The following is a 27,165-nucleotide window of genomic DNA, read 5'->3' on the forward strand; positions in this document are numbered from 1 at the left end:
TGATCTTCCATTGACTTTATTGACACTGGGGAGTTCCACTCAGAATGTCCACCCCAGTCCTCAGGTGGTGATGGACATGTGTCTGTCAGTATGTACATAGTTATTCAGCAACTGTATTTGGTATAACTTCACATTTTTGGTATACAGAAATAGTTTTATTTCCTTAATGCAGCACAGTAGACATACAATCAATTATTCCCTAGAGTGTGCAATATAAATTATTCACATTAAAAAATTAATGACAGAAAGCCTGATATGCGGGAAATATTAAAAACATACACCTAATTTGAATGTATTGACCATAGACACTGCTAGCTTTATAAATCTGAATAAATACAACATGGCGCACAGTGGCTTGAGCACAGATGGGCCTGCTCCAGGCGTAGTGAGAGCCCACACTCTCCACTTTGGTCACTGAGATTCCCCGTGCCAGACACAGAGCTGATCTGAAAGAGCTTCCAGCACTACAGGGCGTCTCGGGCTTTTCCAGGACTACAGGGCGTCGCAGGCTTTGCCTCCTATTCTCCTTTATAGCGAGGGGGTCTTTTCTCCTTAAAAGCAAGAAGACCTTCCAGTCTGTCTTTTGTGGAGATGGTCTAGGGAAGACAAAACATGAAACACTAAAGTCTACAAACACAACAGTGCATCAAGCATTAACTATGAAAGCCATCAGCAAGTACTGGGAAGGCCACTTGTCCTTTGCACAAATTTCCTAAGTATGTGGCCAAACTATTTTTATCCAAACATTTTTTGCCATTTTGAACGTGCTTAAAAAGTGAGACACTTTATTTTCAGAGGTTAAACAAAGGAAAAGCTCAGCATGGGGAGATGCCGGTGCTCCCTCTGGTCCGCCAGTTTCAACAGCTCCTGAAGAGTCAGTGCACTTGTGTGTTTGGTGAGTTTTGACAGAGGCACAATGTCATCTGCTCCTCACCAGGGTACACACGGGATGGCTTAGCTGTAGGCATCTGGTCTGTGGACCTCTAACAGCGGCCACACCCCTTTGGGTGTGGTTTCAGGAGGATGGAAGTGGAAAGAGAGGAGTTTGAGGCATGGTTTTCCTTTGCACACTCTTTATGGTGGGTCAGCAGATCCAGTAGGAAGAGCAGGGAAACCTCCAGTGCTTCTTTGTATTTTTCTGTGTAACTGTCCCTAATAAACACCCATTTATCATTTATCTTGGGTTTAGTGATATCATTACATCCTCACCTTCACTTAGCTGCCCCAAACATTCTTTGTGCTCCACATACTCCTCTCCAATCTGTCCATCACCTCTTCCAGAGTGTCACTGGACTGTCTGGAGTCACTCAGTACTTTCAGACTGAGCACCACGAATTCAAGGTTCCTTGACACCATTTTCTTGCTTGACAGGTCCCATCTTCTTATCACTGTGTAATATTCCACTTCATGGATGAGCCAGGTGGTCATTCACCTACTGAAGGACATCTTTTTATTTATCTATTTATTCTTGTGAAAAAGTCTCATTATGCAGTGGAGGCTACCTTCCAAGTCCTACTGTACAGCAGACCAGCCTTGAACTCTCTTGGATTTTAATCAGGTGTGAAGGACAGACATCATGACTGTTTCTAAATTAGTAACTGTGAATAAAGTTTATCTACAGATTTTTGGGCAGACATGTTTTCACCTTATCTGGGTAAATATCAAAGGACACAGCTGCTGGGCAACATGGTGGAGGGCACTGAGGCTCACCTCAAACTGTCATCTATCTTGGGGCCAAAGAACTACTAAAGCCATGGTGAGTGTGGGTGTTCACTGTTCTGAGGTTTGGTCATTTAACACACACTGCCCAGTCTTCAGTTTCCGAATGACAGGTATTTCCAGCATAGTCTCATATGGCTGTCTGCCATCTGCCCATCTACTGCGGCAAGGTGGCTATTCAGATCTCCTGTCCATTCTTTTTTATTTATTTCTTTGTTTACTTATTTTAGGTGTGAGTGATCTGTCTGCATGTATGCCTACATGCCAGAAGAAGGCATCAGATTTCATTACAGATGGTTGTGAGCCACCATGGTTTGCTGGGAATTGAACTCAGGACCTCTGGAAGAGCAAGCAGTGTGCTTAACCACTGAGCCATCTCTCCAATTCCTCTTGTCCATTCTTAAAAGTGGGTTTTCACAACCTTACTGTGTAGCCTTTACAGTTCCTGAAGTGTCTTGAATGAATTCTTCATCAGGCTTATGTTTTGGAAAAACTTCTTCCAGCTCACCCCTTTCCATCCTTTCAGCAGTGTCAAAACCACCCCTCTTCTCTCTTGTGGGCTTGACATTGCCAAAACGAAGGCCAAACTTCCCCCTACCCCATCTACAGTCTACAGTTGCTCAGCTCACACTCAGTTTTTCACACTTTACGCACAGGGTAAAGGTTGCATATATATGGATGCCCAGGTGCTCTGTGCTGTTAGCTTCATGCCCATCTGCTCTCCACTGAGTGGCTGTTGTCCTTCTGTCAAGGTGTCCAAGGCTGGACTCTGTGGGGCTCCCAAGTCAGCCCCTGGACCCCTGCTCTTTCTCCAGCATCATCGCAAAGTCTTGACCTGGTGACGCTTGGTGGTCTCCTGGCTCTATCTGCTGGCCACAGAGCTATCTGTGCCATATCTTTGAATTCCGAATCAACCTTTTATCCATAAAGTAAGGAGTCAAGATGCTTGTTGTGTTCCAATTAAATGTACAGAAGTCTTCTCTTTGATTGGAAACAAGGTCCCGTTCCACTGTGTAGGCCTGGCTGACCTCGAATTCAGCCTCTGCCTCAGGAGTGCTGACATCAAAGTGTGCACCACCACACCCTGAAGGACTCACTTCTTGATGACACTGAGTCGCCCGCCCTCGAACACAGACATTTAATGATACAGATCGTGGTTTCTGCCACCATGTTTACTAGCTTTCTCCTCTAGAGCTTGTGTATACTTTTTAGATGTTTTGACTACTAAGATAATAGCCATATACTTCCCTTGTTTCTGGAGTCAGGATTAGTGTGATCTTGCTGTAACTTCTGAGGAGGGTCTCCATTGCTGATTTTTTTCCAATTTCCTCAGTTATGTCAGTAGTTTCGCTTTTACCTTTTCATTCTTGTCTTTTTGCATTAGCTTGGCTCCTAACCCAGTGCTGAAGGGACAGTGAGAGGATGCCACCTTGACCCTTATGGGTAAGGACTATGTTGGCACAGGCCTGCTCTGCTCACACTTTATTGAGAGTTTTGATGGTGAATATGTACTAGGTCATGAAAAAATTTGCTTTTGGGAGTGTGGGGGGTGCATCAATATGATCACACAGTTTTCTTCTTCAATGAAGACAGAAGGCTCAGAATCCCAGGAATAGCCAATGGGCCACAAATACCCTCAGCACGTGGTAGGGCACGCCTGCAAAGTCTCAGGAGCAACTTCTCCCAACCCAGATGCACCCGGCTGAGGATGGGAATGCACACAGACACAGAATCCCTTGGAATTACCATGGCATGAATGTAACTTGGAATGTGCACACTCACCGAATCTGTGGCCATGTTACATACCTGAGCATAGCAGGCTTCTTCTATGGCTAACCCCGTTACTAAGTCGACCTGAGGATAAAAGCGTATTTTAGCAGAATAAGGGAGACTTCATGGAAATTCAAACTGGACAGCCCCGATCTAAAATAGCAAGTCCTTCAACACAGCACAGCTGCTCAGAAGCACATGCAACCGGAGACTTGTGCCCAGGCTCCTGAAGTCACAGCCTGACTCCACCATCTGGAGCTGTGCAACTTGGGAAAGCTCTGTAACTTCTCTCTGCTTCAGAGGCACATCTCACAAGGTGCCAGTTGCAGTGCTCACTAACTAAATCATGGGTGCAGTGACAGTTAAATAAAGACGTGCACACATGCATACACGTGTGCGCATGCACACACACTCACGCACACATGCACACACTAGAGTTCCAAAGTTTATGCGAATCTGCACTGATCACTGTTCCCCTAGGCCAGGACCCTTCTCCGTTGCAGTCATGCTCCCAGTGTGACACAGACACGCTCAAACCAGCCTGGGTTCAGTGCTTCTCCTTGCACACACACACTGAGAGACTCCAGTTAGAAAGCATGGTGCTGGGTGGCCCTCCTTGAATTACCAACACAAGTGTGACCTGGCTAAGGAGTCTTTCCCCAGGGACTGGCTGAGGACCCCACTAAAACCATATCAAGGAGAACAAGGCTACCATAAGCTTCAGGGACATAGGAATTTTGCAGCGATGGCCCTGAAAGGAATCCCAGCAGCTTCAGTCAACACAGAAGCAGTTATATTCTAAAGCATTAGGAAATAATACAAACATCTAAGCCTGACTCTGAGGATCAGCCTCTTTTCCTCTGCAGTACCCGAAACACTCACCTCCATCCCTTGATTAATTGCTAGTTTGGCCACTCTCATTGCAACAGGCCCCTGAAATCCAAAGTAAAGAAACAAGTTTTAATTAAACTTATACAAATTATGCAGAATATCTCAGTATAATCCACATATTCAGCCAAGATACTAGATGGAAACTGATTTTCTGAGCTTTATGGACTTCAAAGTGGCTGTCAGTGATCAAACTGGATCTTGATGGCAGCAGGAAGGGGGTGTCCTCTAATGTCCTACACCCCTCAGTGACTGTCTTTCCAAGTGAAGCAGAGGAGAGTACCAGAATCCGCCTGGCTCAGCACCACACTAACCAGTGGCAATGCTGAAGCTTGGGCTGGAGATGAACTGTGGCTGTCAAGTGGGGCTCTGTGCCACCGTCACTTCTGTATTTGCTACCCCTCTCCTGCAGCGTGGAGAGCCACCTCAGGGACAGCGACTGACCAGGTATGTCCTCTCAGGTGTGTCTGGAGGGAAGAACTAGATGCCTGCCCTCTCTGAGAATGACAGCAACATTCACATGCTGTGGAAGCTCAGCTGGTATCACCACCCTAGCGATGGCCACACTCTGCAGACACAACTGAGCTCTTTGATCTTGGTTTACATCTATCTACAGGAGGTAAGTATCACTATGATGCTGTATTTTGAATTACACGGTCTTTTTAGATTAACACACAACATAGTGGGGCCGAGGAGGGGGCTCAGTGAGTGGGTCATGTGCTTCCTGCGAGTTCAGGTCTCCAACACACACTAATGGCAGGTTGTTGTGGCAGCCAGCCTGGAATCCCAGAACTTGGGGAGGCGGAGACAGGCAGAAAGCACACTGACTGGGCAGAAGAGCTGAACTACAAAGCTCAGGGCCCAGGAAAGAGATCCCTCTTCAATATATAGGGTGGAGAACAATGGAGGAAGGCGCCAACAGCAAGCCCTGGCCTCCACCAGAGTGTGCATGTGCAGTCTCCTGACTCAGTGGGAGACCGGGTCATTCGACATGCTCTCTCTCATGCGCGCTAGCAGCCCATCCACCCTGTCTCCACCGAGATGAATAGACTGTAAGTCAGTAAACAAGCTAAAACAACTTGCAGGGGAATTACACTGTGTGTGTGTGTGTGTGTGTGTGTGTGTGTGTGTGTGTGTGTGTGTGTGTGTGTCTGTCTGTCTGTCTGTCTGTCTGTCTTTCTGTCTGTGTGTCTGTATGCAGTGCAACCCTCAGATTACCTTCAAATCTTATTTTAATTGCTATACTCAAGAAGCAGGACAGAGCCTCCTCAGCTCATGAGATGGGTGCCAGAGCGTTATGGAGTGATCTCAGATGGACACAGGCACGCTCACAGGTACCTGAGGTAGAAACTCTCTGGCCAGGTCCAGTGCCTTCCTGTAGGCAGCGTCCCCTTCTTGGTTCTGTTCTAACACGTGGCTGATCAAGCCCACAGCTTTGGCTTCTTGGCCATCAAGAACCCGTGCGGAGAAGATGAGTTCCTTGGCCAGGGACATCCCGATGGCACGTGGTAATCTCTGTGTCCCTCCTGAAAGGTGGAAGAGAGAGGAACAGCATGTGATGGTCTGAAATAATTCCTTCCTAAAAATAAACCAGGGCCAGAGACATTTGCGTGCTTCAGGAAAGATTCCAGTGTCCTAAGTTACACAACAGATAACAGAGAAGATGTAAGAATGTCATGTCATGGACTGGTTTGGGCACCTTGACACAGATGGTATCTTCTTCAGGCCAAGGCAGGTCTGGCAAGGACAGGCCCTCTTCCCAGTCACTGGCAAAAGCCAATACCATGCCAGCAGACAGCAGCAGACAAGCAGGGCTACCATGAATCCACCCACCAGAAACAGTTCCATCGAGCTTACATTCCAGTCTAGGAAGAATTTACTAAATTTTGGCAAGTTCAGTTCACCAACTTTTGAGAATCCTTGATGGTGTGTGAACTGTAAGCTAACTTAGCAGGGATGAAAGCAACTCTGATGAAAACTGGCTTTGTCCTACACCGTTCACTGTTCCTGCAGACTAGTTCCTCTACTCTACTCAAAACACGCATTCATTCGCTCACTCGCTCATTCAGTCAGTTATTCATTCACAAATCACTTATTCACTCAGTTATTCATTCACAAACTCACTTATATATGCTCTCACTAGCTCACTCACTCACTCTCTCTCATTCTCTCTCACTCACTCTCTCTCACTCTCACTCACTCATTCTCTCTCTCTCTCTCTCATTCTCTCATTCTCTCTCTCACTCTCACACTCTGTCTCACTCACTCTCTCACTCTCTCATTCTCTCTCTCACTCACTCTCTCATTCTCACTCACTCTCTCACTCTCTCATTCTCACTCACTCTCTCACTCTCTCTCTTACTCTCTCTCACTCACTCACTCTCACTCACTCACTCACTCTCTCACTCTCTCATTCACTCTCATTCACTCTCATTCACTCTCTCTCACTCACTCTCACTCTCTCTCATTCACTCACTCTCACTCACTCTCTCACTCACTCTCACTCACTCTCTCTCTCACTCACTCTCTCTCTCACTCTCACTCTCACTCACTCTCTCTCTCACTCACTCTCACTCTCTCACTCACTCACTCACTCTCTCACTCACTCACTCTCACTATCTCACTCAGTCACTCTCTCACTCACTCTCTCTCACTCTCTCACTCTCACTCTCTCACTCACTCTCTCACTCTCACTCACTCACTCTCTCACTCTCACTCACTCACTCTCTCACTCACTCTCTCTCTCACTCACTCTCTCACTCACTCTCTCTCACTCACTCTCACTCTCTCACTCACTCACTCTCTCACTCACTCTCTCACTCACTCTCACTCTCTCACTCAGTCACTCTCTCACTCACTCTCTCTCACTCACTCTCTCACTATCTCTCTCACTCACTCTCTCACTCACTCTCACTCTCACTCACTCTCACTCTCTCACTCAGTCATTCTCTCACTCACTCTCTCACTCTCTCTCACCCTCTCACTCACTCTCTCACTCTCTCTCACTCACTCTCTCACTCACTCTCTCTCTCATTCTCACTCACTCTCTCACTCTCACTCACTCACTCTCTCACTCACTCACTCTCACTCTCTCACTCTCTCTCTCACTCGCTCTCTCACTCACTCTCACTCACTCTCTCACTCTCTCTCACTCACTCTCTCACTCACTCTCTCTCACTCTCTCACTCTCATTCACTCACTCTCTCACTCACTCTCACTCACTCTCACTCACTCTCTCACTCTCTCTCACTCTCTCACTCACTCTCTCACTCACTCTCACTCACTCTCTCACTCTTTCTCACTCACTCTCTCACTCACTCACTCTCACTCACTCTCACTCATTCTCTCATTCTCTCACTCACTCGCTCGCTCACCTCCTCCTCATTCAGATGTGCTCCCTCTACTGAGGAGGACTGCTCTGCAGAGTCAGGACTAAACACTTGGTCTTCGTTCTGTCAGTTAGTCCCTCAGCAACTCTTCACCTCCAAGGGCACACAGTGGGTCTACTACCCAATTTGGGAGTGAACATGGGTCAGAGGCGAGCACACTCCATCCCTACACCAATCTACTGCAGCACCTTCTTGGGGAAGGCTGGGAACAGGAACCAGATTCCGGGAGCTGCCCAAATGAGTGCTGGGAAGGAAGCCTAGGTCTTCTACTAGAGCAGCCAGGGCCCTTAACACTGAGCCACCTCTCTAGCCCCAACCAACAACTTTTTAATTCTTGAAAATCACCCCTAACTTGCAGAGTTTAGCCTGCTGGACACCTGGCAACACTAAGAATTTCCTCGTGAGGCTGCAGCCAGGCCCTCTGGGATGGTGAGAAGCCGTGGGCTCCATAAGGTCCTCATCTGGGCTCATGCACTTGTGCTCTGTGGTGCTGAAGATGTGGGGCAACCACAATTTCACGCGCATGTTCAGAATATTCTCTCAAATATTTTGCACTGAGCTGTGGCTTTCGCCCCTAGGGTGGGCACAGACTAAAGAGCCAGAGGAGGGGGCTCCAGGTGATCTCAGGAGATCTTCAACATTCGCACTGCCCACTTTACTAAAGGCAGTCTCTTCAGTAAGGCATACATCTTACCACCTTGATGCAACTGTTTCTTGAAGCCCAGGCAGTTAAAAACAAAAATTTGAGGGACTAATTTTCTCAAGGATGCACAAAGATGACAAACAGCTTCCATAAGGTCAGAAACCAGAATCTCTCCATGTTTCTCCTTTGCTATCATCCACACTCTGTATCTTCCAGTATCTCTGTTAGCTCAGGGGTCCACAATTGCTGCTGAAGGCTTGCCACCATGGCTGCAAACCATGTGGTGGGCAGAAAGACAGGGAGAGGGGCAAAAAATAGTTCATTTGTTGGTGACTTTAATTAAGCACTGGCCAATAGCATCTACTTGTGACTTTTCACTGGCTAGGGTTGGTTCATATAAAGCTACAGGGGCTCAGAGATGGACTCTCCTTGCTGGGTGTCTCACTGCAGGAGGAACTAAACTGGGCCTCTGTTTCTAGGAGAGTGGAAGTCAGTAGACAATCAGCAGTCACAAGCAATGGGCAAAGCCGATTTAGTGACGTCACTTACATCTCACATTTGTGTGTTGTATGAAGAGGGCCAAAGTACACTGAAAAGTCAGACCTGGTTTGCACTTTCTGTTATTTAACCTAATGGACGGCACCAGAAGATCTTAGATAATAGCCTTCTGAGGGTAAGCGACATAAAACAGGCAGGGGTTCAGGCAGAGCAAGCTTTTGACAGAGGAGAAATACAAAGCTAAGTGCAGAAGACAGCAGACAGATACAACTTCCCTTACGAAAGCTTTGACAGTCATAATTGACTACAGCATAATATGTAAATAACTGAACATAATTTGGGGCCATCCAGTACGAAACGTAAACTGTAGAAAGCACCAATCTTGGTCTGGTTTGTTTGTTTTTCATCTTTCCACCCCTTTGACTTCATGGAAAAAGAATCCACACTAACAAAAGGGAACGCCTGGCACACAGACTTCAAGTTGAAAGCTTGAAAGGATTAGCAGTTACCTTTGACCCCAGGAACTACTTATAAATCCCTTCTCTTAAACAGAGAGCCCCAAACTGCAGTGGATGCCCTTTCATGCAAAGAGTTGAGTGAGAGGCTCCGGGCCCAGACTTCTCGGTAGACCAGGGCCCAGTGCTCACATGCCTGACCTTCTCTCCTCTACAGTATGGTGACAGGCCCTGAACACTCCATGTCACAATCCCATAAAAACAATAGGAATATCTATCTAGAGTGTCCCCATGCATGTTGTAAAGCAGTGGGGGTGGGGAGCCCAAGATCTGAACATATGAGAAGAAAAATCAACTGGCTGAACCACGAAGCGAGAGCTCTGCCTGGCTCTCACTGCCGCCTCACTTAGCAAAAGCTAGAACGTTTAAGGAATGGACAGGAAGGCACAGGTTAGACACTCAATTATCTTCACAACCTCAATTAAGCAACCGGCAACAAATTAGAACACTTACTACAGCTTTACAGTTTTAGGATTAATTACTGAAGCCTTTTCTACTAGAACCCTACACACTTTTAGTGAAAGACAGGCTAAAGCTTCACCCACTGCAAACAAATGATGCCTTTTAAATGTTTCTATAGACTTTTTTTTTCTGTAACAAAAAGTATTTGTTCAGACATCACTGTATGTCTTAACTTCTCTTTCTGCAGTTCTGGTGCTCTAATCCAGGACCTTGTTAACTGTGGTAAGAGCCCTGCCTCTGAGCTACAGCCCTAGTCATAATCAGCCCTGTGTCTCTTAACATTTTAAAAGCACATCACTGCAGAGCAGATGAACAGTCTTCCTTTTAAAAAGCTATGGGAAGACAGCCAAAGAGCACTCTGACCACCTCGCGCCACTACCAGCAGCACAGCCGCCCTCTGCACCTGGTGCAGTCTGCAGGCTGAACTCCAAGGGGGTCTTCAGAGCATCCAGAGACCAAATGACTGACCACTCCCAATCGCCGCTTCCCACACAGGCCAAGTGGACTCTGCAAGTCTCATGTAAGCAGAGACAGTGCCAGCAGGCCTACACCATCAACACACCATCCCAAGTCAGCTTGCTCTCGGCAATGGCAGCCAGAGAAGAGGCTGCCAGGAAGAGGGAGCCACCGAATCCTGTAGCACGGCATGGCAGCGGCTAGCTCACTCAAGCACCAGACTCTTCGTGACCATGTCTACTGTGAGGCACTCTCCATTTCAGTCCCTATCCACACAAACAACATGGTATAGATTATCACAAACACCCAAAGCTGGGTCTCCTTCTGTGCCAGCTCCTATTCTACCTCATAGAACAGGTGCTGTGTATATAACATGACATAGTTGTACAACTGGAGGAACACAGAACCACTGAGAGAGTCACTCTGATACAGTGGCTTTGCCGGACAGTGAGGACCATCAGCTGACCCCTGGCATGAGATGTCACACAGCCAGGATACTCTGAGCTCTGCTTATCACTTTGTTCTGTTTTTCTTACCTTAAAAAAGAAAAATGTGTGTGTAAGTGGACATACAGAGGCCAGAGAATCCCCTGGAGCTGGAGTTAGTGGCTGTGAGCCACCACCTGGTGCTGAAAACTGAACCTGGGTCCTCTGCAAGAACAGCAAGCTTGTGCCCTTAACCTCTGAGCCATCTCTCCAGCCCCGCCCACTCCCAACACACACACACACACACACACACACACACACACACACACACACACACACACACATTTCTTATATCGTAAATGTTGAAAACTAATTATGCAACAGTATTTCCAAACTCAGCTTGGTGGTAACAGGGTCTTTACCAAGCTCTTTACCAAGAAAAGCTTTCATCACCCTATGACAGGGTGACAGGGCGGTAGTCAGCTAGCGGGCACTGCCAAGGACTCCACCAATCACCAACAATGGCTCTGTCTCACAGCCTGTCGTCTGCCCCTGGCTAACATTCTATGTCCTGCAACAGTGCAGGTGAGAGGGCTCCCCCGACATGGCATGACTCAGCGGAGTGATTCAAGAGAGGCAAGACATGAGAGGGAGGCCACAGTCTTAACCTTTCTGAGGGGCGTCAGTGGCGGCCAGTGGACAGGAACACTGTGCATCCCTTTCTACAGCTCTCTTTCTAGAAACTCTTCAGGCTGAGGAGGAGAAGGATGTAGAGCGTCTTCAAACACAACGAAGGGGTGGGGCGAGAGCAACATGAGAACGCTGCTTCTGAACAGCCCATCACAGGGAATGCACACGCTGCCTGCCCATGACAACCAGGAGCACTGGAGCTGGGGGCTTTGGTTCAATGAGGGGCCTAAGGGCTTACCACAGAGTGGAGCACCCTTAGCAGCAGATGTGTGCTGTGTTTCAAACCCAACCGCCACATACTTTCTTCTCACAAATGTCAGCCGTTACCATCAGCCAGCAAAATATTATTGAAAAAAAAAAAAAAGAACTGGGAAAAACATTTAATGTTTCCAAAATACAACCAAACAGTGACTCAGAGATGAAGACATGAAAAGTTTTAGTTTTCCTAACAAAAGTAGGTCACACAGTGAGAACCACAAGATTCTAGGACAGCAGAAGTGTCATGAACACACAACTAGCATCTACTGAGAGATGTCTACACACCACACAGTGTAACACTAGTCTGCAAGAATCCCAGGGGGCCACATCATGTTAAATCAAAGTGAAAACCTGGACTTCACAGAACTTCAGTGACCAAACCACACACACACACTCACACACATACACACTCTCTCTCTCTCTCTCTCTCACACACACACACACACTCACACACACACACACACACTCACATACACACTCATACTCACACACACACACACACACACACACACACACACACACACACACACTCACACACACATTCACACACACACAGGAGTGGATGGTGGCAGACCAGCTCACCTGTTTTACCTCACTAGCAGGGGCCAGAGCCTCCCAACTCCCCACCACGTTGTCTTTGATGGACAAAGGCTCTGTGAGTATAATGAAAGTATGAAATTGACCATGTCATCTTGTCACCTGGAGAACAGCAGTGACAGTGCCAGAAAGCTCTGAGAGAAGAGCAGTGCTCAGCTCAGCCAGCCAGCGCTGCTGGAGGGAAGATGGGAGTCGCCGGTGCCTCTGGGGGGCGGGGTTGGCCTGTGCCTCCACTCACTCTGCCATAGGTACATCTCCCACTGCCTGTCGTTTTAAGGCCTGGCCATTGTTACCCCATCACCATGAACTCTGAGGTCATGTGCCTGGGATCAGTCCTAAGTGGAATTGCCCACTATTTTTTTGGTTTTTTAAAGACGGAAAAACAAACAGCAAAATGAGCAAATTTAAACAAGGACGATGCTTGAGAGTTGAGCAGCTAGAATCACTGGTCACTGGGGAAACCAGAGGCACCCTGTGGATGCCAGCACAGGAAAGTCCTAGGGAAGCTAGGCCACAGCTGCTTTACATTAAGGAAGCATGAGCACTCTCTGGGGCAAAGCCCAGCAAGATGAGGCAACTCTAACTTACTGGAAAAAAAACTATTTTTGTAAACCATATCCAACTACTACTGGTCAGTTTTTCAAATTCTGAGTCATATCTCAAGAAAAACAAAAAAGCAAGACAAGTAACACTCCCCTAGTTCAATCAAACAATAAACAAAATATATCACAAAACACCTTAATCCTCATCCAAGCCAGCAAGAAAAACCATCCACAGCAGAAACCCGTGTCAGCTTACTGTGCCCACCGCTCAGGCTGCACTGCTAAAAGGAAGCCACCAATGCTTGCTCGTGGCCATTCCCCACCCCCACCATAGTTTCCCTTTCTAAGGCGCAGTTCCCCAAGATGTCTGCAGTCTAGTGAGAAACTCAGAAGTGATTCATAGATTTACACTGATAAAGCTTGGTGACATCTCCCGCTCCACGCTGCCCTGCCTAGGACGCGACCTCTCCTTTGGTGTGTTTGAGATGTGTAGACTACTGCTCCACGGCAGCTGGGGACAGTTTACGCTGCTGTCAGTGCCCACCTACCCCTGGATTCTACATTCAATGCACCACGGGCATGCACCTAGAGAGAAGGCAGTGGACGGGATTGACCTGTTGTTTTAGGCATGCACAGGGCATGTTTTAGGCATGTGTTTTAGAGCACAGCCCTTCCCATGGGAGCAGCAGGTATATTAACAACAGCATTACAGTACAACTAGTCAAAGCTGTCATAATAAAACGTAGGGGAACCCCACAGCACTGGCCACCCACAGACTTCCTTCTCAGAGACTGCTCACAAACAGACACATAAGTGAGCTTTAATACCCATGATTTTACGCAGTTTTGCACTCTGATATGTCAAACCATCTCAAAACACAGTTGGAAGTTAACCTGTCAAATGCTGACACACTTTCATTCTACCCATCTCACAACCAGCTCCTTAACTATACTGTACTGCTGAGTGTATGGATGCCAAGCCTGCAAGGCAGGAAGTAAAGCAGACGATATCCCCAGAGTTCTATACCCCTGGAGGGTGGAGGAGAACACTAAGGGGACTGATGGGACATGGCTGACACTGTCACTGCTTCCATGTGAGAACATGAGTGTCTGCCACCACTGTGATACATAACAGCTGAGGGAGGGCAAAAATTCTTCAGGGTGTGTGGAGACTGTATACAGTTAACACATTGCCAGTATTTTAAATAAAACTCACACTAACTGTAAACTTACAATGTAAACTGCAGATACCTGCAGTGAACTGACGTAATAGCTAATCCCTCTGTACTCTCTTCAAAGCCTATGAAAAAACTAGTTGGCAAAGGTGTGGAGGGGAGTGAAGTGGTGTGGTGTGTGGGCAGACAGCACTCAAGAGGAAGAGGCACAACACAACAGAGAAGGCACAGGACAGCCATTCAAGGCAGAACATGGCAAGCTGGGATTCCAAAGCACGGCCCCTCCCCTCCTTGTCAGGTGTCTCCCAGTGTGGAGATGGGCACTCTGCTTTTTACCTAACAAAAGGGAAAGCAGAAAATATTAAAACTACCTGGTCCAAAAATAAAAGAAATGTCACATGATAATCTCAAAAGATAAAGGGGGCTTTCCACAGAGTTCACCTTCCCTTCATGATAAAATCCTTGAAGAAAACTGGAAATGAAGGAACACTCCCCCACCATAAGAAAAAACAAAAACAAAACAAAAAAAAAACCTATGTATAACCTAGAGCCAGTGCTACACTATAAAGAGAGCTGAGAATGGGACAAAAGTGACCATTCTCTCCGATTACTTCCACATGCTTGGTGGGCCACAGCAATAAGCCAGAGAAAGAAACAGAAGGGACATGAGTAGGAAAGGAGGAGTCACAGTATCCCGCTTGGGATGACATGATCTTACACCCCCAAGACATAAGAACACCAGAGAACCCTCGGATCTGGTGAACACTTTCACTGAAGTGGCAGGAAGAAAAACTGGCATAAAAGGATTGCCAGCCTCTCTGCATACCATTAACAAGCTGAGAAACAGATCAGGAAAACAATCCCATTGACAATAGCTCCAAAAGGAATGAATGAGCGAATGAATGAATGAATGAATGAATGAGTGAGTGAATGAGCACACAAATAAAATACACAGAAATAAATCTAACCACTGAGAGGGAAGACTTCTTTAAGAAAAACTTGAAGACAGAGAAGAAAGAAATGAAAGAAGACAGTGTAGGTGGAAAGACTTCCCATGCTCGAAGATCAGCAAGATCAATGTAGTCAAAGTGGCTATGCTCCTGAAAACGATCTACAGAGTTGATGTAATTAGCATCAAAACCCCAAAGACACTCTTCACAGAAAAACACCCCTGAAACTCATACAGAAGCACAAGAGATCCAGAACAGTCCAAACGATCCAGAGCAGAAAAAGAAACGGCAGAGGTATCACAATAACTGATCTCAAAGTATTCTAGAGAGCCACAGAGACAAAAACAGCATGATAATGGACCCGGAAATAAGCCCATGTATCCAGAGCCGTCTGGCTTTTGACAATGTGCCAAAATTATAACTGGGGGAAGAAGAGCCTCAACCAAGTGCTGGAAAAGCTGTATATCCAAATGTAGAGAATCAAACTAGATCACCTCTCACACTGAACCAAAATCAGCTCAAAATTTTAAAGCTGACATTTTAAAGCTACTAGAAGCTTCAGGATCCAGGCAGGAAAGGACTTTCTGAGAAGGACTGGATAGCTTAGAAGTAAGAGCAAGAACTGACAACTGGGTTACATAGCATTTTAATAGCTTCTATACAGCAAAGAAAAAGAATGAACAGGAGACAATCTTCAGCCAGACATCTGGTGGGTGTATATACAGAATGTAAAAATGAATTGAGACACAAAAACCTCAAATAATCAAATCAACAAGGGCCAAGTGAAGTGAACAGGCATATCTGAAGAAAGCCAAGTGTAACTGGCCAATAAACGCACAAAGAAATGGTCTCAGCCATCAGGGAAATGCACCTGTCAGAAATGCTGCTATCAAAACAAAATCAAAAGCTGGAGAGCACACTGCTGTGCAGCCAGCACAGAAATCAGTTTGGAGCATCTGCAGGGAATAAACTGTATCCACCCTCTGGTCCAGCTACACCACTCCTAGGTATACCCACAGGAGTCAAGGAACAGACAGGAGACACCTGTACATCTCTGTCACTGCAGTGCCAGTCACGACAGCCAGGCTATGGAGTCAGCCTATGTGCCCTTCAGCATACGAACCAGGAAGAAGGCCTGCAATACACACAAACTGGAGTAGTCTTCAGCCACAAGGGAGGCTGAAATTGTGGTATCTGCCACCAAGTGGATGGAGCCAGAGATGTCACATCAAATGAAATTAAGACTAATATTGGCCCCCCAAAGACAAATGTTGCTTGCTTTCTCTCTTTGTCTCTCTCTCTCTCTCTCTGCCTCCCTCCCTCCCTCTCTCTCTCTGAAAGACATAAGGGGGGGAACTAGGAGAAATGGGGACGGGGACTAAGGAGGGATAAGATCAAAGCATACAACACACATTCCTAACACACTAGAGACTGCTGAAAGCAAAACTAGTAGGCTAAAAATGTAAAGAGGGCAATGCCTTAAATAGACATTAAAATGTCGATTTGGCTAGGAAAGAGTTGTATGAGGTACACAAACTCAGGACGCCCTGCTTGTGTATCAGCTCCGATCATGTGTCATAACAAAACCCCAATCATGCATAGTGAATGCGTGCCAATAGGATTAAGAGTCAACTCCTCAGTCACTAATCTCCCACCTGAGGCTAGTGGCTGGGTAAGAAACACGCACAGCTCAGACCTCAAGAGCATATGAGCCTAAGGGAGCAAAGCCTGGGTCCTGGCAGCTTCTCTCTCAGCACTCCCACCCACCTCCCACTGTGGAGACTGTCATGGCCCTCCTTGGCCAGGCTACTCTGGCTCCTGTTCACAGAGGCAGTATGACATTCCAGCCAAGCCTGAAAACACATGTGTGTAGACCATCAATGTCCCCATCCTTCCTCAGACCCAGCACGGGATGGGCTGTGGGGAGTGGGCTCTCCCTGCAGGCGTTCTTTCTGGCCCTATCTCAGCACAAGCCTGCAGGAGGATGGAGGGCACAGGAATAAGGCTGCATCACCCAGCTGTCCCTGCACCAGCCAGACCAAATGTATGAGTGGGCCTGTCCTGTAGCACTTGCCTATAAGTGACTGGAACCAGTAACACATGTTTGTGCATTAAAAAACTCTGAAAAGCCTAAGAAAACAAAGGGGGGATACTGGCAAAAACAAAAGAAAAACATTGCTAACTAGAAATATTCACAGACAAGGAACTGATTCCTCATACACTAGAAATTCCTGAAATCAAAACAAGCAGACTAAGAATGTAAAGAGGGCAAGGTCCCAAACAGACATTAAAATGCCAATTTGGCTAAGAAAGAGATGTTTGAGCTACACAAACTCATGACGCCCTGCTCGTGTGACAGACCAGCAACTACCTGAGGTAGGAGGAAGAGGCAAGGAGGACTGTCACAGCGCCTCAGAACACCTTCCCTATAGGGCTACTCCAGTTGTGGGAACCTATTGAATGGCATACTGTGACACAGCATGTGAAGTCTTTCCTTGTGATATTACTTTAATAACAAAGAAAGGAAAACGAGTCTATGGGTACCAAGAGGGAGCGGGGTGGATGGACGCAGCAGCAGAGAAGAAAACTGGGACGATGTACATGCAGCTGTAAAAGTAACTGCAGCAGACGCTCTCGATGCCATCACAGACCAGATGCGGCCACACTGCTCAGGTGTAGGCAGGTGCTTAACCTAAACTTCCATGGTGTTTCCTAAATTGTGTCTATCATTTCACATGCAGAGTATCCAAGCTGCAAGCCTGGCTGTGGGTGTGGAGCTCAGGCCTGGCTGTGCTAGGTCTGCATGCCCAGGACTGCCGATGTTCAGTATCTCTCCACTTCCTAGGGAATCTGCTCAAATCTCTTGACTCTTTCTTCAACTGGTTTCTTTAGTTTCCAAGGAAATCTCTGATCTCTTGGCTCTTTTTTTTTTTTTTTTTCTTCAACTGACTCCTTTAGTTTTCCTTCTATTGAGCTTCAAGGGTTCTTTACATATGGCAGGCACAAAGTCCTCCATAGTCATGCCCTCGTATTAACTACTGTCTCCCTTCATCTTAAGTTTTTAAAAGACTTCTAATGCTGTGACCCTTTAACAAGTTCCTCATGTTATGGTGACCCCCAACCATAAAATTATTTTTATTGCTGCTTCATAACTTTAATATTGCTACTGTTATGAACTGTAATGTGAGCATCTGTGTTTTCTAATGGTCTTAAGCAATCTCTGTGAAAGGGTCATTCAATCCCCAAAGGGACTGTGACCCACAGGTTGAGAATCACTGCTCTTGGTCAAATGCAGGTTAGACTACTGTCCTGGGTTTGCTTTTGGGGGAGGGCAGGTCTGTAGATGGAAGCACCCAGAATGTGGTCTCCCTCCCCAGGCAGACACTCACCTCAACCCTCACTGCCACTGGCAGGCAAGTGTGCATGCTTTCTGATTCCCCTGAAAATTTATTTTAACCATGCAGTCACATTAAACGATTCTGCCAAGGGACCCACTGGCTACATCACTCAGCAAGCCCACTGTGCATTGCAGTCAGGGTTCTGATGTGCTCACCTGAAAGACTCACCCTGTAGTTTCAACACACAGGGTATTTCCAGATACTCAGAGAGCTCCAAGGAATCTTCCTGCTTCTGTCTCCCCAGTGCCGGGATGACAAACACACACCACCACACTCTGCTTTTTTAAATGGGATCTGGGAACTGAACTTGGGTGTTCACACACGCATAGCAAGCACACTATAACTGTAGTGACAACTTGTTTCACCAATAGGTTTGAGGTACCCACTTTATGGTATGGCTTCAGCGTACAGACATGATCCTTTATAAGGAAGAGGAAGGGTTTCACTCTCTCTTAGGCTGTGGTCTGAGCATCCTGTGCCTTCAGGGGCAGAAAACCATGGCAGCTATTTACCTTCATTGTGTGAGTGTTCCCCAAATAAATACACTATTATTTTATTTGGGCATTTGTGGATTTCCTTAACCCACCCACATTAAGCAGGTTACAAAGAAAAGTAACTGTTGAACTTGCCAAGGGACAGGATGGTCCTTCAAGGTTCCTGCTTCATCAAAAATCTTCCAGACATTCTGGGCCTATAGGCTGAAGATAGATAGATGCCCCAATTATAGAGGAACTTTGGGTAACTGTCCAGGCAATGAGATGTCTCTTGTCAATTCTAGAGTTTATAACATATCCTTCTGCGGCCTTTGATGGAATTGAAGACAGACAGTTATGGTTATAGTTTTCCTTACTTATAGTAAAAGATAAGTTACATATAAAACTTTAGACTCACAAAGACAGGATGGATAATAAAATATTTTCTTTACATCTTACCAAATGTAAATTGACTAAATATTATAACTATAATTCTTGCTTGATAACTGTTTTGTTATATATAATTTTGGGGGGAGGTTTTCAAAGCAGGGTTTCTCTGTGGCTTTGGAGGCTGTCCTGGAACTAGCTCTTGTAGACCAGGCTGGTCTGGAACTCACAGAGATCCACCTGCCTCTGCCTTCCGAGTGGCGTGAGCTGCCGCCGCCACCACCATCCAGCCTTGTTATTTATAATTTTACTATGTTAAAGTTAAAACCTTTCTTTTTATTTAAACAACAACAAAGGAGATGATGGGGCTGTCCTTCTGTATGCTGCAAATATGCTTCTCCTATTGGTTGATGAATAAACCTGTTTTAGCCAATGGACAGGCAGAATTTAGCTAGGCAGGAATTCCAAACAAAGAGGCAGGAAAAGGAAGAGAAAGAAGAGTTGCTATTTAGCCGCTGGTGAGGCAGGATCCCCGACATCACCGGTAAGTGAAGGCCATGTGGAGATACACAGATTAATAGATATGGGTTAATAATCAAGAGAGAGCTAGCCAGTAAGCAGCCTAAGCCAATGGCCAAACAATCATAAATATATATTAAGTCTCAGAGTGGTTATTTTTTAAGCTGCCATGGGACCTGGTTGGCAGAGGAAAACCGTCCAGTGGAAATGAGACAGACAGAAAATCTCCTTTCAACAATAGACTACTGATCCATTTCCCAGCCACCGCCCATCCTCTATTTGGTAGTGTCTGGTTGTAGCATGGACCACTACTGCAAATGGAAACAACCTGGTAATGCATGTAATCTCCCTAAAAAAGTCCACATTTTCCACCCCAAAGTAACTACTAGAGAACAATCAGCAAGAAGCCAAGGAGACACTGTTTTCTGCTCTTTGAAAAACAGCCACCAAGTTTGCAAGCTTATTAGATAGGAGATATTTCCAGGTTTCCAATATGTAGCTGTCCTGGCTAGTTTTATGTCAACTTGACACAAACTAGAGTAATCAGAAAGGAAGGAACCTCAACTGAGAAGCATCCTTCAAAAGATCTAGCTATAAGGAAGGAATTTTCTTAATTAGTGGCCGATGCGGGAGGGCCCAGTCCATTGTAGGTGGTGCCAGCCCTGGGCTGGTGGTCCTGGATTCTATAAGAAAACAGGCTGAGCAAGCCATGAGGAGGAAGCCAGTACTCAGCTCCCCTCCATGGCTTTTACATCAGCTCCTACCTCCAAGATCCTGCCCTGCTTGAGTTCCTATTCTGACTTCCTTTGATGATGAACAGTCATATGGAAGTGTAAGCCAAATAAACCCTTTCCTCCCCAAGTTTCATTGGCCATGGTGTTTCATCACAGCAATAGTAACCCTACTAAGACAAGGATCATAGTGTCCTCCACTGCACCTGTCCTTCCTATTATAATCGAAGTCAGCATTATGTTGCCTAGGCTACTCTCAAACTCCTGGGCTCAAGTAATGCTCTAAACTTAGCTTCTGAATTAACCAGGAATCCCAGCACTGCCACCATGTCCTGATTGTGATATTCTCCATCTTATGACAGCAGATGGACAGTCACTCCCAAGACAAGCCTATCAGACTGCAAATGATAACATCTGTGACCCCAATACCCAGGGGCTGTTCACTCTGACAGACAGGGCCTGTCTCCCTGTGCTAGAGAAGGTGCATCTCTCTGGCTGCTGTGGATGCAGAAGGGCCAGCTCCATGAAGACGCGTGGGGCTCCATGAAGACGCGTGGGGCTCCATGAAGACGCGTGGGGCTCCATGAAGACGCGTGGGGCTCCATGAAGACACGTGGGGCCCCTCCCTCTCCTTGCCTGTGCCCTAGATGCAGCAGTAGTGCTCTGCCGCCCCCTCCATAGGTGCCCCCTAACATCTGAAGTGCCCTGCTACAATCAGGGTTAAGCTCTTCTAAGTTTTCCTAACTTGCAGCCCATCCTGCTCATCGAAGGACCTCCGCTTGTTCCCACCTGTTCTCCTCCAAGCAGAAGCTGCCTGGGCAAAAATGCCCTCTGCTTTGTATTTTCCATGAGATCTCGGGAAGGAATCGCCTGTGGGGTCTGCACTACTTACAGAGGAGCTGGGCTTCCGAGAGGAGCCACTGGAGAGTGGTAAATACAAGTCAATCATGGCTGATCAAGTATTCATTACAAAAGAAGAGGTGTGGCTTCTCAAAGAGCCTGTAAAAGAAAAAGGGAAAGGGAGCCAAGTGTGGAATAGATGCCAGGACGGGGCTCTCTGCTTTGCCTGACTCCCGAGCCTGCTTTCTGGCTCCCTGACAATCCTGTGGCCACTGTGCAATCCACTCAGGACACAGGGACTGTGCATTTACTCCTGAGCATGCTCACTGGCTCCCTGGTAACCCTATGGCCTCCGTGCATTCCACTCAGGACAGGGACAAATTCTTACACTGACCAAGCAATGGATGGTCCCCACTACCTGCTAAGTGCTGTCTGTGACTGTATGTAGTTACACCCCCACATCCATCCATAGGTTGACCCGCAGACTCAAGCACCCGTGGGCTGAAAATATTACTGAACACAAATGGATGCTCCCCACTCTAAATAATGCTGCCAAGCAGGCATTTGCACAATGTGCATACCAGCAAACTAGAGGTGATTTAAAGGACAGGAAGGGTGCAGGCAGGTTACATGCAAATATGCTCTTTGCTAAGGACTGTGAGGTCCTCAGGTTGTGGTCTCCACAGGAGAGGGCTGTCCTGCAAGCAACCTCTAGCAAATGCTGGGAGCAACCGTCACGCATGGTGACCGGATAGCCCATTTCTGGCCCAGTTCCTCCAGCATCCTCTGTTGTAGAATGGTTCTTTATGTCTACTTAAGCTACCAAAGCTGTTGAGGAAATCTACGCACCTACCAACAGCTCTCTTTCCTTTCTTTGAGTATTTGAGTCACTTTTAACAGTATTTACCTATGAGTGAGGACAGAGGCACAGAAATAACCACCTTGAAAAAGAGGCCATGGGGAAGGCTGAGTGCCCAGTTACCTGTATCAGGTGCTTACATACATGCCCAACGCCTACCAAACCATTACCCACACCAACTCCAGGGCCCGGCAGCAGGCACGGGGAGTTGAGGGCTCACACATCACCACCATTCTGCCTCATGTGAAGCTGTCCTGCAGGATTTTAACCCACAGGGCTGAGAACACAATGGGGACAAGTGGATAGCCAAGGACCACCCTGGATACAAGAAGTAGAATTCCCTCTAAAGAGCACACCACTGAATACCCGGTGTGGGTTCAACACAAGTGATGACTAAACCAAAACAACAGTGTCACAGACTGTGTTGGGGGGCGGGGGGGGGGTCTTTTCAGACTGGGGCATCAAAACAATCTCAATTGCTATTTTCACCCCTGGACGGGGATCCCATGGGGCACACAGGTGAATGTAATTAGAATAAGCAAAGCTTTCTACTTCCATTGTAGTTGTTGCTACTGTTTCCTGGCTACTGGCTTTTCTTTGTTGTTGTTTTGTTTTGTTTTGTTTTGTTTTTCCTTTAAATCCAATGTAGGGGTTCTGGCTGCAGCTCAGTGATAGAGCACTTGCCTAGCATGTACAAAGCCCTGGATTCCATCCTGCCACTGCAGTCAGACAATCAGATAGATCAAACATATGAATGTTAAAAGGTATAATGTGATCCATTACGTTTTAGAAAATAATTCATCATGCAAATTTTCAAAATTGTTATTCTGTATATGAGTGTGGCCAGCATGTATTATTCACGTGAGTGTGGTAAGTGTCCATGTAGGTGTGCACACACCCATAGGCTGACACCAGGTACCTTCCTCTGTCACTATGCACCCTGTTTGTTGAAAGAGTCCCTTACTGAGTCTGGAGCTCACCAGAGCAGCTGGGCTGATCTCATGCCTCTGCCCAGTGCTGAGATTACAGGTATGTGCTGCGGCATGCCTGTAGAGCAAGCACTCTGATGACAAAGCCTTCATCCTGGCCCCTTGTGTAACTCTCTCAGTAAGGGCCATGCTAGCAAATGTGTACCTAATTAAACACTTCTATCTCAGAAGAGCCACCACTCAAGGGAAACTGGCAAAACTAACTTGGCAGTTCACAGTCTCGTGTTTAATAGGATGCCCTGAGCAGCTGGAGAGAAGCGTGCAGTATGCAGGGCTCCTGCACAGGACCCGCATAGCTCTCCTCACACAAGGCAGCTCGCAAACACCTGGAACTCTAGCACCAGTAGGATCTAATCCCCTCTTCTGGCTCCATGGGCACCTGCACACATGTGGCATACATAAACACTCACATAGCCACACAGATATACACACTATCTTTTAAATCTAAAACAAATAAACGAACCCCTCAAGGAGAGATAACAAGCTTAGGATATTATTTCAGGGGACCAGGGTCACACTGGGGGATCACTTCAGTGTCTGCATGGCCCTCAGAATCCCAGGCCCTGAGGAAGACTACAGCCAGGAGCCTCACAAGCTGAGGAAAAGGCTTCTCCCTCACATGTGTCTCCTTGTAAAGGAGCTCTCCAAACCTTCCAGATTAGCACATTAAGATGGCCTAAGCATATCACCTCACAGTAGGTAGTCTGTGTCCATTGGTCTCAGAATACTGAGTTCAGAACTGTCCCTCCTCTGCCACAAACACCAGTTTTGGTTTTTTTTTTTGTTTTTTTGTTTTTTTGTTTTTTTTTCTTTTCAAAACAGGGTTTCTCTGTGTAGTCCTAGCTGTCCTAGAACTCATTATGTGGACCAGGCTGACTTCAAACTCAGAGATCCACCTGCCTCTGCCTCCCAGGCATTTACCACCACAGCCTGTTTTTATTTTAAATGGAAAGACATCTCACATTCTTTTTTTTTTTTTAATGTGCATTAGTATTTGGCCTGCATGCATGTGTGAGGGAGCTGGACCCACTGGAACTTGAGTTATAGTTGTTAGTTGCCATGTGGGTGCTGGGAATTAAACCCAGATCCTCTGGAAGATTCATCAGTGCTCTTAACCGCTGAGCCATCACTATAGTCCCTACCAATCACATCATAATGGTAGGGAATTCAGCAAGATTCAAGTAGACAAACTAGAAATGTGTTAGAAGAAATTAACATAAGAAGCTAAGAAAAAGGGAAGGTAATGGCATTTCTAACTAATTAAAATGGTAATAAACCAGTGATCTTTCTAGTATAAAGACCCATCCACTAACAAACCAGAAGAAAGAATGTTGTAAATGTGTTGTCTTGAGCACAGAGGCCTACTCCAGAGCATGGGAATACAGACTGTACATGTCCAGTGTCCCCCCAGGTAACAGCGCTGGCAGCCACCCTGTCAGCAGCCAATACATACCTGCAGACTACATACAGGTATTTTATCCCTGGAGCAATACACAGTGTGGCTGAAGGCAGTTTGCAAACAGAAGATCTGTGTTCAAAATCACCTGAGATGCTGAGCTGCACTTTCAAATGCAGCTTTGATCACAACTTTAAAACTTTAGCACCTGCCATGGAACTGTGCAGGGAGCCGTCCCCGGATGTGCAGGGACCAGTGATGTGTGTCACCCTCAGCAGCTCAGCTGGCCTCCACATGTGAAATCTGGGCTTCACCGTACAAGAAACGCTGCTGGTAAGAGAGCAGCGTGCGCTCATGGAACGGGCTGATTAAGATAAAGACACAGAGTAATGAACACACACATCTGAAACAGAAGACAGAAACTGTTCCGAGGACATTCCTACATCTGTCCTGACGCACAGTCTCTCTGATTAAGCAAGCCTGTGCGTGCTGTGCATGTACATACATTTAAAGCACAGAATATTCAGATGTCCCCTGTGAGTTTAATCAAGCCATAAAAATGACATTTTTATTTTAATCAAATGCTAACTTGGCACAGAGTAAAGTTATCATTTAGTAATGACCTTTCTTATTTAAAACCAAGTATAATATAAATTAGCTTTGGAAAATGTCATTTTCTTTCTCACAATGGAAAACCAGCCACTTGCTCAGGAACTGGAGCACACTGATGTGGCTGTCAGAGGACCAGCTCTAAGTGCTGGCATTTTATCTTCTGTTTTACAGGAATTGAATTTAATCAAATATAATAATACTGTATAAACATCTTATTTCAGTTTCGTCTTATAAACAACAAAGATTGATCATTTGTAGTACATGCAAGTGTTTGAAATTGCTTTCGGCTGCTCTATTAAATCAGTCAGTGAGGCTTAGGCTGTAAACCAAATGTGCATCTGCCCAGACTGCAGCAATCACAAGTATAGTTTGTTTAGTACATAAATGATGCTTCATGAAATCTGTCCTAAAATAGCACCTGGATGACTGTAAGAAGACAAGCAGATAATACGGCTGCCCCACCTACTGAAGCCCAAAAGTGTGCTCCAGACCCCAGTCAGGCACCAGTGAGCCCACCCCACACCACCTCTACCCAGAACTGGCTGTGGGGTACTCGGAGTTACTTATTAGTAGTTCTGCTCCCAGCAACACTAGAACTCCTTTGTGGGACTGAAGGTAACATTACCCCATCAAGTTCACATGGCATGCAGCTATGCAGGCCACTTGTGTCACAGGGCCATCCCAATGCTGTGGGAAGGCTGAGAAAGCTTGCACTGTGTTGTGTGGTGGAGTGGCCCAGGCTATGCCAGGAGCACTTTCCAGTGCTGCTGCTCTAAGAAGGGAGAGCCAGGATCTGGACAGCAGCAGCCTCTGCCACAGGGGCCAGGGCTGAGGCAGACAGCATTCGGGAGACAGGGATCCCCCACCACAGAGAAGAGGGGGAGCTCTGACCTCACAGCCTCACAGTGCTGCCCCAGGAGCTGCAGGAGCTGCAGCAGGGCCACACCCCACTTCACATCCCCTCCCAGCAGAGCAGCAGTTGAGGAGCAGCTTGGGCAGCTTGTGGTAGAGTTAGCATTTTCTTTGGACTGCCAACCAGCTCCCAAATAAAGACATGGAAACTTACTGTTAATTATGAATGCTCGGCCTTGGCTTAGGCTTGCCTCACTAGCTCTTTTATTTAACTTAACCTGTTTCTATTAATGTACATTTTGCCTAGGGACTTTTTACCTTTCTTTCATTCTATATGTCTTAATTTCCTGTCTGTCTGGTTAACCCCTAGCATCTCCCTGTTGTGTCTCTCTCTGTCTCTGTCGCTCTTTCTCTTCTGAGTCTAAATTCATCCTCCTACTTAGTCTCCCTGCCCAGAAGTTCTGCCTATGCCTCCTCCCTCGGTACTGGCTATTCAGCTTTTTAATAGACCCAACAGGTGCCTTAGGCAGGCAAGGTAAACCAGCAACACATATTAACTTAATTAAATAAATACAACACATCCTTAGTTAAACAAACATTCTGCAACATAAACAAAGGCAACACATCTTTGCATAGTTAAACAAATATCCCACAACATTAGTGAGCCAAAGTTGTTGCTTATAAGATTTTTTTTTTGATCATGAATGAATACTGAATTCTATCTATTGTTTTCCTGAAAATATTAGGATCATTGAACCATTTGTCCTTTCTGGTTAATATGCTGAGTGTTAAGTGTTAATGATTTCTGAACTTTCCAGAATTCCACCTTTTCAGAGTTATGGTCTATATCCGTCTTTCTTTGCTTTTGATAGGAAGGCAATGAAGACCCTGTAGGGTGTGCTGGGAAGATCCACATCTTCAAGACTCTCCTCACCAGTGAAGCTGTTGCAGCCTGGGGTCTTCTTGGTGAGAAAAGCCTTAACTATAAATTGAAGTTTCATTTTAAAAGTGAGGGCATTATGCTTTCTACTTCTCAGTCTGGCTTGGTTCCTGAACTCCAGCAGCACAACACAGTACCTGCACCCCTCAAGCTTTGCTTCCCCTAGAGTCATCCTCCGCCCTGGAGACATGAG

The 27,165-nt window shown here is 46.4% G+C and overlaps 1 protein-coding gene across 2 annotated transcripts in view; it reads right to left on the reverse strand.

Moving 5' to 3' along the window:
- Positions 1-27,165, reverse strand: part of Auh (AU RNA binding methylglutaconyl-CoA hydratase) — a 99,489-nt gene continuing 72,324 nt past the window's right edge. Inside the window, exons 7-10 of one of the 2 annotated variants that reach the window (XM_027409894.2) lie at positions 5,716-5,903; positions 4,372-4,422; positions 3,526-3,573; positions 1-596 (exon numbers count right to left, since the gene is read on the reverse strand). In XM_027409894.2, coding sequence (XP_027265695.1) covers positions 519-596; positions 3,526-3,573; positions 4,372-4,422; positions 5,716-5,903 — 365 coding nt within the window. In that variant the 3' untranslated portion in view covers positions 1-518. Of the gene's footprint in view, positions 597-3,525; positions 3,574-4,371; positions 4,423-5,715; positions 5,904-21,376; positions 21,484-27,165 lie in introns of those variants that run through there. The other variant, XM_035442974.1, reaches the window with a different exon arrangement.

This window comes from Cricetulus griseus, chromosome 3 (genome assembly GCF_003668045.3).
Source record: "Cricetulus griseus strain 17A/GY chromosome 3, alternate assembly CriGri-PICRH-1.0, whole genome shotgun sequence".
NCBI classification, from domain to species: Eukaryota; Metazoa; Chordata; class Mammalia; order Rodentia; family Cricetidae; genus Cricetulus; species Cricetulus griseus.